We start from the raw sequence: 12261 nt of genomic DNA, 5'->3' as shown, positions 1-12261 counted from the left end.
CTGCACTCACCGTCCGACTGTTCTCTTATCCCCGCCACCGGACCCCGCTGCCGCGCCGCTCTCTACACTCCCCCTGGCCCGGAAGCCGCTGCCTCACGAGCCCCCACCGCGACCGCCCGCCATCTTTTCCCCTCCAACGACCGGGGCGGTGCACGCGCTCTACGTCAATACGCTCCAAGGCGCCGGGGAGGACCTGGCTGAGGATAGGGACGCAGCGGCGGCCAAGACCTCCTCTGCGCAAGCGCAAGGGGAGCACGGTTGTACATGGTGCGGGTGCGTGCAGTTGATACAGGGGCGACCCGACATGGACAGGGCTGCAAGTGGGGCGCGCATGCGTACAGAGAAGTAGCGTGGACTACGCTCTACTCCTGGGGTTCTTAAACGCCGTTGCACTGAGATCCCCTTCTGACAACAAAAAGTACTATAGGACCCCAGGAGGCGGTATTGAAGCCTGAGCCTGCGCCAACCCCAACCCCACCACAGGTGGGGTCGGAGGGACAAAACCAAAGCCTTAGGGCAGGGCTTCAGTCCCAAGCCGGGGGCACTCGTAACCTGAGGGCCTCAGGCTTCAGCTTCGGCCCCAGGCTGTGAATAAGTCTAAGGCAGCCCTGGTGACCTCTTTAAAATAGGGTTGCCACTCACTTTTTTTTTTTTTTTTTTTGGGGGGGGGGGTGTCACAATCCACAGTTTGAGGACTGCTGAAATCTGTTCCTGCACTTAGGAGTCCTGGCTCAGGAGGCAGGAACTGCTCCTCCCGCCCCCCTACCTGCCAGTGTTCTCTGACTGGTGTGAGAAGGGGGGAACCACCTGAATCTGAGGGCTTGGCTACACTTGCAAGTTAGAGCGCATTAAAGGAGCCCTGGGCGCACTAGCTCACTATCCGTCCATACTACCCAGGCACGTAGAGCGCTTTGACTTCGCAGCTAGAACACTCCTGGTACTCCACCTTGGTGAGTGGAATAACATTTTGTGCGCCCCCGCTGGAGCGCCAAGGTGCCAGTGTGGACGCCCTGGTCTGTTAGTGCGCTCTGATCAGCCTCCAGAAGCGTCCCACAATGCCTGTTCTAGCCACTCTGGTCATCGCTTTGAACTCGACTGCCCTGCCCTCAGGTGACCAACTGTCAGACCCACCCTTAAAATTTTCTGGGAATTTTGAAAATCCCCTTCCTGTTTGCTCAGCCAGGCGTGGAGTGCTCTCAGCAAATCTTTCCAGGTGACCATGCCTCCACGCGCCAGGCAATCCCCAGTATGGAGCAATGGCAAGGTGCTGGACCTCATCAGTGTTTGGGGAGAGGAAGCTGTCCAGTCCCAGGTGCTCTCCAGCCGTAGGAATTATGATACCTTCGGGCAGATATCAAGGGACATGATGGAAAGGAGCCATGACCGGGACGCACTGCAGTGCAGGATTAAAGTGAAGGAACTGCAGAATGCCTACCGCAAAGCCCGCAAGGCAAACAGCCGCTCCGGTGCTGCCCCTGCAACCTGCCATTTCTACAAAGAGCTGGATGCGATACTTGGGGGCGACCCCACCTCCATTCCGAGGACCACCATGGACACTTCAGAGCCCAGTGCAACAAGGCAGGAGGAGGAGCAAAGCAGGAGCAAGGGTGCCGAGGCGGAGAAAGACACCCCGGAATCCCTAGATGCATGCAACCAGGAGCTGTTCTTAAGCCAGGAGGAAGGTAGCCAGTCATGGCGGCTGGTGCTTGGGGAACAACAAACACCAGATGAGGTGCCCGGTAAGCGGCTTTTATTTTGGGAAGGAAGTTATTTGGTGCGGGCTCTTGGGGCGAGGAGGGTTAGGGCTACATGCATGCCTAGATGCAGAATAGGGCGTTGATGTGCTCTCTCACATTGCAGTAATCGGCCCCAGTGATCTCTTCAGAGGTCTCATCCAGAACTTGCGCAGGTTTCTCGGGAGAGCCACTGTGGTCCTTGGCCAAGTAAGGCTAACTTGTCTGTGCCATGAGGGGCAGGGGGACCATTGCTGCACACAGGCAAGCTGCATATGGGCCAGGATGGAAGCCACATTGAAGTAGAAGACCCTCCCTTGCTTCCCAGGTCACCATCAGCAGCAAGATATCTTCCAGGACGAACTCCTGTGGAAAGTGTGGGGACAGCATTCAGTATAGTGGCCCCCGCAGCTGTTGGCGCTCCCCAAGTTACAGAAACCCAGAGGACAGTACAGCCATGAAACAATCAGTCACGCTTCACCCTGTGCACCATTTTGGGGCTCCCGTGGGTTGTGCGTGCTCGCTTTGGGATGGGCAAATTATGCTATTGTGTAGACTGTGCTTGCCCTTAAGTACAGGGGAATCATTGCTCTGTCTGATGTGAACAATGCTGCCTCTGCTAAGTGTTGCATTTCGCCTTTACGGATGCAACCTAAAGATCTCAGCCGTCCGTGTTATCACCGGCCGAAAGACTCCAAAGAATCAGAAAGAGGTCACGTAGAAGCAAGGAAGACATGTTGCATGAAGTAATGCAGCATTCAAGCAATGAAAATCAAAAAGTGCAGGAGTGCGGGACAGTGAAAGGAGGATCTGCCAGCAGAATGTGAAGTGCGGGCACAAAAGCACGGTGCTCTGGCAGCAAAGCACGGATCGGCTGATAAGCATAATGGAACGCCAAGCGGACTCTATTCAGGCACTCGTAGCCATGCAGGCAGAGCACTACTGTGCCCGCGCCCCCCCCCCCCCCGCAACCCTTGTCCCAAAACTCTTTCCCTTGTGCCCCCATGTCACCTCCAACCCACCTCCCCCAACATCCGGGTTCTCACTGCCACCAGCTGCATCCAACACCTGTAGCTTCACCACCCAGCCCTGAAAACTACAACCCTTACCCACTGCACTCAACCCCCATCACCATGCAGTATAGCCATCCTGAAATGCAGCACTCATTGCACAGCACTCTAGACAGGAAGGCTGAGTATGATAGCAGGACATACGCAAATCTGTGATTGTACTGTTCCCCACCCCACCCCTTTGCCCTTTCTGTTTCCCAAGCAGTTGTGTTTCTTTTCAATAAATGGATTTTTTGACTTTGAAAACGTTCTTTATTATTGCATAAAGTAAAAGATACCTGAGCCCAGGAAAGAAACAGACACTGCAAGTCAGCATAGCAACCAGAGATTCCTACTAACATTGGAACCACTGCACTTCACTCTCATGCAGGGCACCAGACATTACTGGTGGCTTTCAGTCTCAAATTGCTCCCTCAAGACATCCCTAATCCTTGCAGCCCCGCGCTGGGCCCCTCTAATAGCCCTGCTCTCTGGCTGTTCAAATTCAGCCTCCAGGTGTTGAACCTCCGAGTTCCATGTCTGAGTGAATCGTACACCCTTCCCTTCACAAATGTTATGGAGGGGATATAACTGCAGGGATGCTGTCATCGGCCATGTCCAGCTTCCCATACAGAGTGCGCCAGCGGTCCTTTAAAGGGCCAAAAGAACACTGCACAGTCATTCTGTACCTGCTCAGCTTTTTGTTGAACTACTCCTTGCTGTCAAGGCTCCCTGTGTAGGATCTCATGAGCCACCGCATTAAAGGGTAAGCGGGGTCTCCAAGGATCACAATGGGCATTTCAGCTTCCCCTACCGTGATCTTCTGGTCTGGGAAAAAAGTCCCCGCTTACAGCTTCCTGAACAGGCCAGTGTTCCGAAAGATGTGTGCATCATGCACCTTTCTGGGCCAGCCTGCGTTAATGTCAAACGCCCAAGGGATCCACAAGTGCCTGGAGAACCGTAGAGAAATATCCCTTCTGATTAACATACTCGGAGGCTAGGTGGGCTGGTGCCAGAATTGGAATATGCGTGCCATCTATCGCCCCTCCGCAGTTAGGGAAACCCATTAGTGTAAAGCCAGCCACAATGTCATGCACGTTACCCAGAGTCACGGTTCTTCTGAGCAGGATGCGATTAATGGCCCTGCAAACTTGCATCAGCACAATTCCAATGGTCGACTTTCCCACTCCAAACTGGTTAGCGACTGATCGGTAGCTGTCTGGAGTTGCCACCTTCCAGATTGCAATAGCCACCTGCTTCTCCACTGTCAGGGCAGCTCTCAATCTTGTGTCCTTGCGCTGCAGGGTGAGGGCGAGCTCATCACACACTCCCATGAAAGTGGCTTTTCTCATCCAAAAGTTCTGCAGCCACTGCTCATCATCCCAGACTTGCAAGACAATGTGATCCCACCACTCAGTGCTTGTTTCCCAAGCCCAAAAGCGGCATCCCACGGTAGTGAGCATGTCCGTGAATGCCACAAGCAAACTCGTGTCATATGCGTTACTCAAGTCTATATCATCGGAGCCCTCACTGTCAATTTGGATCATAAGGAATAACTCAACTGCCAAACGTGACGTGCTGGTGAGACTCGTCAGCATACTCCTCAACAGTTTGGGCTCCATTCCTGCAGACCGAAAGGGAAGACAGAGTGCGCAGGACCAAAAATGTTGAAAGATGGCGCCAGATGTGGACGGAAGCACAGAGATTGCTAGGATACGAACCGATGCATCACGGGGAGTTGGGACAGGACCCAGAATGCCCTGCCCCCCACCCCTTTCCCACAAGCCACAGTGCCAGAATGGGACGAGGTGCTCTGTGGGATAGCTGCCCACAATGCACCGCTCCCAATGCCACTGCAAGTGCTGCAAATGTGGCCACGCCAGTATGCTTGCAGCTGTCAGTGTAGACAGACTGCAGCGCTTTCCCTACTGTGCTCTTTGAAGGTGAGTTTAACTCAAAGCGCTCTACATCTGCAAGTGTAGTCATGCCCTGAAAATACTACTGAGCAGCTAGGAGAGAGCTGACTAACTGGGGAAGGGTAGTAACCAGCAGCTTGAGATCATATCAAGAGAATTCCACAGCCATGCGACATAAATCCTAAATTAACATCCCTCTCCCCCATCTACCAGTGCATGCAACCCAAACATTTCAGCCTTCAGGGAATGAAAATTATCATAATGAACGAACTTGACTTCACATTGATTTCCATTGTCCCGGCCAAGGCAGATGCTAAAAGTAAAAAAGGCCAAAAGATAAAATATAAACTGTAGTTTTAGAATTGCCAGTTTTAATATCTAAGGCATTATTAGTAACAGCTAAGAATGCACTAGTTTAAAATAAGGGGATTTTTAAAGTATTCATTTTAAGATGTAAGCAGCTATGGGAAGCAGTAATATATAGGTTTGAGGACCAGCAGAGAGAATCCCCTTCCACATCCTGGGATTTTTGGCATCTTAACCTGTTTTTTGTTTCTATTTTTACTTTCCCTACTGCATGGTTGCTTTGGTTGTTTAAGTTAAACTGTATTGAGCAATTTTTTAAACTCCTGATAAATGCAGAACAACTTATCTGCCAAATAGATTGGCAGGAGCGTAGAATAGCAGCTCAGTGAGCAACCCTGGGAGGTAAAAAATTACACAGAAATTAAAAATCAGAAGTCCATCTCTAGTCCAGTATCTGGTGCCTCATACTGTCCAGAAATGCATAAGACTATTCATATAGATGTATAATATTTTAGATATGTTACTAAGCTCCTGACTGGCTACAGGATCTTGTGGAAACAAGCTCTACAGCTTGTATATAAAAAGCTATTCACTTTATCATTTTCTTCTGCATAGTAAAGTTTTAAAACTGTATTAAGTCAATGTTCAGTTGTAAACTTTTGAAAGAACAACCATGACATTTTGTTCAGAGTTACGAACAACTTCCGTTCCCGAGGTGTTTGTAACTCTGAGGTTTTACTATACTATATTTTCCCTTCTTGACCATCAACTCCACACTGAACAGACATTTTTAATGAGCTGTCCACATAAGTGGCCCAGTCTTTTTCTCGAGCAGTTACAGATTATTTAGGAACTAGTAATACATTTGAGTAATTCAAATTATTCTTTCCAAGGTGCAGTGAATTCATCTTTTCATCTCGCTAATTTAAGGGGTCACAAACCTTCTACAATAAAATAGCCCTGAATAATGTTCATATTTTGAGAACACCCTTACTATACAGTATTAGCAACCCCTTTATGACATGTTTAGTAGTTCAGTTCTATCATACAATAGCAGTTCACGGAGGTTTTATTGGTCTAAGAGGCCTTCTTCCCACCATCTTGTCTGTTTTATTGCTTCTGATCTTCTTTGAAAAGTGGTAGCTGTAATTTATTATGGATTTCAATGTTTGGTAGTTATCAGTCTATTAGCAGAGGACGATGTAAGCCTTGTGGGACCAGATTCAGCTCATTAAAGCGGTTAGATTTATTCTCTAAAGCCTGCCATCTTATTTTTAAATATCAACAAGAGACAACTATCACACCTAATCATACAAATTTAAAAGAAACCAAGTCAAAGAAGCCAAATAATCTAGCTAGGGCTTCCTTACCACCAAAAGTAATGAGGCTAGGAGGTAAGGGTTCTGATATGAAGTTCTTATTAAAACACCTCAATTTGTTTTTTAAAGATCAGTATTTTCATGTAGTTGAGGCAGTCACAGAAATCTCCTGTGAGGCAGAGTATAAAAGACTTGTTTGATGACAGCTGCAGTTGGAGATTGAATCTAAGATTTAAACGAGGTGGATGTAGCTAATAAAATACAGGACCTCACCCCGTGTTACCTTTTCTTATAATTCTGACCCAATTAAAGTTACTGTGGTTAATCAGAAAGGTATGTTTGGTTTATTAGATTCCAGGAGACATAATGATATTAAAAGGAATAAGTTATGTTACTGCTGCTGAGTCAATAGGTGTCACTCAAGGTAACTCAGGCAGCGATTATAAAGCAGCATGATCTTTCAACACTATGGATTTGGATGTCAAGTTTCCAATCATAGCCTAATAAGAGTATCATATTTCTCTCCCTCCCAAAATATGTGTATACAATTCTGCTCATTTATATTCATTTGTATTAATAATCACAACTGATGTTTGGATCAAGAATACTATCTTCCTTCCTCTCTCCCCAGAGACTGTTCCCTCCTTCCAGGTCAAAGTGTTTCTCAATAGGACTTAAATAATTAAAGTTGGAGTGAATCAGATAATATTTACAAAGTATAGGAACATAATAAGAAACATCACATTTTAATTCAAACTGAACAATTATACACTCTTGAAGGAGGAAAAAAACATTTTCTTAAAAAAATATTTCAAAAGACACTCAGAATCTTATTAGCCCTGATTCTACAAACTATTAGGATTTCCAACAACCAATGGGAACACAATTTCTCCACCTTAGGTAACTGGAGTTCATAAGAAAGAAGAATCACACCAAGCTTATTCTAGGCCCTGTAATGTAAAACACTTTGAAGATTCCCCTGGCAGGGACAGAGACTTGGGGGAAACAGGTACCGAAACCACCGAGACAGGAGTTTACAAGATTCCATGGATCTCACCGCAAATGAGTCTTTGTCAAGTTTACAGTTTTCAACAAGTCAAAGAGTGGTCCCCAGTTTAAACATGTCTGTGCGGGACCCAAGGCTGAAGTACTGTGCATCAAGAACTCTCTTTACTCTGTCCTGGAGCTAGCTAGATTGGACTGGTGTGCACAGAAACATTTGAAATTCTCTGATCTTTCTTTTCATAATAAGGGCTGGTAATTAGCCCTAGTACTGGAAGCTTCGTTTGGTCTGAATGTCATCAAGAATCTGCTGTAGCTCCTCATCTTCAAACCGGCCCTCTAGGCTGCAAGATAAGAACAGTAATGATAGAAACAAGCCTCTTCCCTGTGCTTTCATTTTTAATATCCAGAATTCCCTCATGTTTCTACACCAGTGCCTCAGACATTTTTGGTACCATCTGGCATTGCACGATTTATCCAAATCTCCACCTCCTCCTGTGTTATAATACACAGACAACTCTGAAGCCCCATGTTATAGCTCTCATGTGCCTCCACACTGAATTATGCAAATCAGATATCTTTCTCCCTCCACCTTTTCACTGATCAGTTTCAGGACATGACATTAAAAGGGTACAACACTCAGGAATGGGCAGGGCCAGGCATAAACACAGTTATCTGATTGGCGTCATGTAGAATTGTACCTTTTAGGCCAGCCCACTGTGGCTGTGAAATACTGGATACAAAGGGGAAACAATAGGTCAGCTCAGTTTTCCCCTTATTCCTGCATCATAGAACCCATAAATCATAAAACACAGGACATAAATTCTCACCTGGGAATCAAAGCCTTGGCCTCCTCAGCTGTCTCAGGACACAAATTAGCCAAACACGCCAATTCAAATTTATGGAGTTTTTTCTGGAGCAACAAACTGCAGAAAGAGAAGATGGTGAGAATATAGGAAAAATGGAATAAAAAAAGCAGAGGAAAGGAAAAGAATGTAAAAGAAACTGAACTGATGACATGGGGCTGACAGATCTGTGAACAAGGAATGAGGATGAGAAAAAGGGCAGCATAAGTTGTATTTATTTTATTATTAATACAACCCTATTACTGCTAGTAAGAACAAAAAAATTACACACAATAACCCCAGAAGCCCCCCCCCCCGCCCCGAAAGAAAAAAGGGCTAGAAAAGTCCCTTCCATCTACCACAATCTGCTGTCATATAAATATTTGTACCAAAACAGCTCTGGAGGCCCTACCTCAGGCCTCTTGTTACCCACTCTACTACAGGGGTTCTCAACCTGGGTATCATGACCCTTCAGGGGGTCACAAGGTTATTACATGGGGGTTCATGAGCTGTCAGCTTCCACCCCCAAACCCTGCTTCACCTCCGGCATTTAAAATAGTGTTAAATATAAAAAAATGTGTTTTTAATTTAGAAGGGGGGCGCGTCGCGCTCAGAGGCTTGCTTTGTGAAAGAGGTCACCAAAGCAAAAAAGTTTGAGAACCACTGCTCTAACAGAATCTCACCAAGTCTCTCACTTCCCCAGAAAAACATGACTGAGATCTCTAGAGCAGCGGTTCTCAACCTGTGGACTGCATGCAGCCCAACTAGCACACAGCTGCAGCCCAGCTGTGTGCTAAAAATAATTTCAAAATTTGCCACACTGCTCAGGCAGGGGGTGGGGCTGGCTGAGGGGGAGAAAGAGTAAGGCAGCCTGCAGGAGCGCTCCTGCCAGCAGGGGCCTGGTGAGTGCTGCAGGGAGGCAGGGGGCAGGAAAATGGGTCTGTGGCTAGGTGTGGGGTGGGAGGCCTCTGGGTAGTGTGGGGTGCTGAGATCTAGAGTTTTGCTGGGGTGCTACAGCACCCACAGGCTTTACGTGGGGCTCCGCTGCAAGGGTCAGGTCTGGCTGCCTGGTCCCATGCGGGGGTCCAGGTCCAGCTGTAGGCCACCTGGCCCCGCACAGAAGGAGTCCCAGGCTCCGGCTGCCTGGTCCCGCACAGCAGGATCCGGCCGCCGGGCCCCATGCAGTGGGGTTTCAGGGTCAGGCTTCGGCTGCGAAGGGGGGTGTCCCGCGGTCCAACTGCCTGCGTGGGGGTCCGGCATCTGGCCCTGCTGCAGGATCCAACTGCCCAGTCCCATGCAGGGGTCCGGGCTACCCGGCCCAGCACCCAGGGCTCTGCTTCTGGCCCCGCTTTGAGCAGGGGTGCTAGGTATAGGGGATTGTTAGGAGTTCTCAGCCTGTGGTTGAGAACCACTGCTCTACAGCAACCCTGCTCCTGGGAATAACAATAACTACCATGTTTCAACTTCATAATACAGCACACACATTACATACTAAATTCCCCAATAAAATCATTTTTCCTTGACTCTCCCACTCACCTGCGGACGCTGGCAATGGTCTCCCGGTTTTTGAAGCGGCTGAAGCGAGCCGTGTAGTTCAGAGTTTTCATGAAGACTTCCGAAAGCTCCTGCTCATCCTCAGCACTCTCATTCTGTTGTTTACGATGCTCAAGAAGCATGTGCACTTCTGAATTTAGAAGCGTCTCAGCAGTTTCAAATTCTGTATGCGAGTATCAGTGTGAAAGAAAGATAAGTACAACAACAAAGAAGCCAATTTCTATACGCTTTGTTTCGTGCTTGGATGTAGCTTTGGGGAGAAGAAAAATGAACCACAGGTACAGCTTTGACTGTGAAAATCCGGTACTCCATGACCTGGAAGCCATTCCTAATGAGACTGTAACTATAATTCCTCCAAGGCCACACAACTGGATTTACAATACTGAGTAGCACTCCAGTTATTTTTAACTTTCTGATCATACACACTTAAATTACCAGCCCTATCTTTTGAGCTAATCATATTTTTGTAATTAATATTACTCACTTGACACAAAGGTCCAAAATAAAAGCAAATATTAAAGGGGTAAAACTGAAAAGGCCTTTTTAAAAATTGGATTTGTATCATGCTTTAAAATAAGCTTGTTTTACTACTTGTTTTTTATCTCAGAAAAATCAGGAATGGCAAGTGTGATCTTCTGCGGTTTTGCTGGAGAGCTTCTGGGAGGTCTTAGGGATGTTTACTTCTAGCACCTTAATTAAAGGAGGAGGATGCAGAATGTTTAACAAAGGCTTCCTTTATTAGAAATGTTATTTAGTCATTGAAATTAAATAGCCATTAATAAAAACAAACTTTTAAACAGTCTGACTAAAAATCCTTTCCCCTCTCCATAGATCATCTTCTCTCTCTCAGCTCTTGGTCTGTAACCACTTCACTAGTTTGCTTGTCATCAAGAGTGACTACCAGAATAGACAGGGCATGAATTTCTAATGCTAAAAAGCAAGAAGATTGCAAATATTTTGGGTCTCCATTTACATCAGAAAAGCAAAAAAGAGAATAAACCCAATTTTTTCCCTTTTCAGGACACCTTTAAGGAACAAATATAGCTATTCAAATATTAGTATCTTTTTCAGATTCAGAATATTTTCAGCAGAACCCACTGGGTAGTTGTAATCCCTGTTTCAAACCTTAACAGTTGGTTTCCAAAACAAAAAAATAATAATAATTTGAAAATATTCTCACAGGCAGCAATACCTTTGTGTCATGGACCACAGAGAAGAAAAACTAGAGTTCCTCACATCAAACCCAGGGATCATTTAATTGTGCCAGCTTGATACAGATCAGGGTTTTTTACATAAAGCTCTTTGCGGTAGAGACTGCCTCTTTGTCCTGAATTTGCACAGCATGGTACAATCAATAGTAATAATACTCCTTTATACACTGAAAAGCATTATATAATGTCATTTAAACAACACTTCAAAGATGTACTGGTTCTGCTAGAATCAGATGGCCTGCTAGAACAATGATGATTGAGCTATTGTCACAGCTATCAGAGATTCCATAATTTTTCTTTTTGAAATTACCCTGATTTTTGATATATGGGGATTTATAATGATCAACAGCTCGGGAAATGTGACTGAGCTCCCAAGTTAAACTCTGGGTCAGACAAGGGCCAGGAGGCCAAAACTCTGCAGCCAGATAAAGAATTACACCAGGAGCTTCATGTTTGGAGCTTTAATTCCCCAGAAGGCCAGGCACAGCACAGGTTCAAACCCCAACTTGCAGCCGGATTGTATTGATACGGTTGGGTGCAGTCAAGTGGCCCCCGATTTCCAGACTCTTCTTTCAGCCCGGGAACTGTTCCTTTTATTTACAGGGAAACAGATACAGGAATGGGGGGAGGTAACTTGGGGTTCAACAAGCTGGAGAAGGCCATGTTTTCCCCTTGCGCCCCATCCCCCCGCTCGGTGGAGTCTCCCCCTCCTACTCCCCGGACTCCCCTTGTGCCCCCCAGCTCCGGAGGGGCAGAATCTCCCTCTCCTGCTCTCCACTCGGCCCTCCCAGCTCCCGGGGGAATCTCCCTCTCCTGCTTCCCGGGCTCTGTCCCCCGGCCCCGCGCACCTTTGGGGAAGACGAGCTGCGAAGCGTCCTCCTCCACGTCCGCGACCCGGGCCTCGCTGCCTCCGGCCGCCATCGCTTCAGCCGGCACCGGCTTCCCCGCCGGAAGCGAAGGCAGCCGCGAGCCCCCGCCCTCCTCCTGCCTCGCGGCTGCGCGCCCAGAGCCCGGAGCTCCGAGGCTCGCGCCAGGGGGCGCCGACGGGCGGAGCGGGCGCAGCCTGCTTGGAGAGCCGGCGTCTCCCCCCACCCTTCCCCCAGGCCCGGCTGAGCGGGGCCAGGCCCCAGTTTGGGTCCAGGGCAAAAAGGTCCCTCAGCGTGTGTGGTGCGGCCTAGCCCCGGCCGCCATCTGCTGGGTGGTAGGCCCGGGCCCCTCAGGGCTGGGCTGGTCCAGAGGCAGGACAGAACTAACTCATTGCGAGAAGGGATGGCATGGGCAGGCGGAGTAGGGCCAGCTCCCCTGGCGCTGGACACTGCAGGGTAA

At 47.9% G+C, this 12261-nt stretch overlaps 2 protein-coding genes across 7 annotated transcripts in view; both read right to left on the bottom strand.

Moving 5' to 3' along the window:
• Positions 1-274, bottom strand: part of WDR33 (WD repeat domain 33) — a 104287-nt gene extending 104013 nt beyond the window's left edge. For 3 of the 6 annotated variants that reach the window (XM_037909066.2, XM_037909067.2, XM_043523174.1), the window contains exon 1: positions 11-169. The gene's annotated coding sequence lies outside the window, so the exon portion shown is untranslated. Of the gene's footprint in view, positions 1-10 lie in introns of all 6 variants that reach the window. The other 3 variants (XM_043523173.1, XM_037909065.2, XM_037909062.2) reach the window with 2 other exon arrangements.
• A 6776-nt stretch (positions 275-7050) lies between these two features.
• Positions 7051-12042, bottom strand: POLR2D (RNA polymerase II subunit D). Its single transcript, XM_037909203.2, has 4 exons — positions 11784-12042; positions 9707-9887; positions 8156-8251; positions 7051-7669 (listed from the first exon to the last, which is right to left on the bottom strand). Exons 1-4 carry the CDS (start codon positions 11854-11856, stop codon positions 7591-7593), a joined length of 429 nt encoding a protein of 142 aa, XP_037765131.1. The 5' UTR covers positions 11857-12042; the 3' UTR covers positions 7051-7590.
• Positions 12043-12261: the final 219 nt, after the last annotated feature.

The sequence above is a fragment of the Chelonia mydas genome, chromosome 9, assembly GCF_015237465.2.
Source record: "Chelonia mydas isolate rCheMyd1 chromosome 9, rCheMyd1.pri.v2, whole genome shotgun sequence".
Taxonomy (NCBI): domain Eukaryota; kingdom Metazoa; phylum Chordata; order Testudines; family Cheloniidae; genus Chelonia; species Chelonia mydas.
This window is presented reverse-complemented; position numbering and strand designations above follow the sequence as displayed.

Coding starts and splice junctions, on each gene's coding strand:
- POLR2D (XM_037909203.2), bottom strand. CDS start 11,856: ATGGCGGCCGGAGGCAGCGAGGCCCGGGTCGCGGACGTGGAGGAGGAC. Junction 8,252..9,706: donor ACCATTGCCAGCGTCCGCAG/GTGAGTGGGAGA, acceptor CTCTTTCTGCAG/TTTGTTGCTCCAGAAAAAAC. Junction 7,670..8,155: donor GCCAAGGCTTTGATTCCCAG/GTGAGAATTTAT, acceptor CTTATCTTGCAG/CCTAGAGGGCCGGTTTGAAG.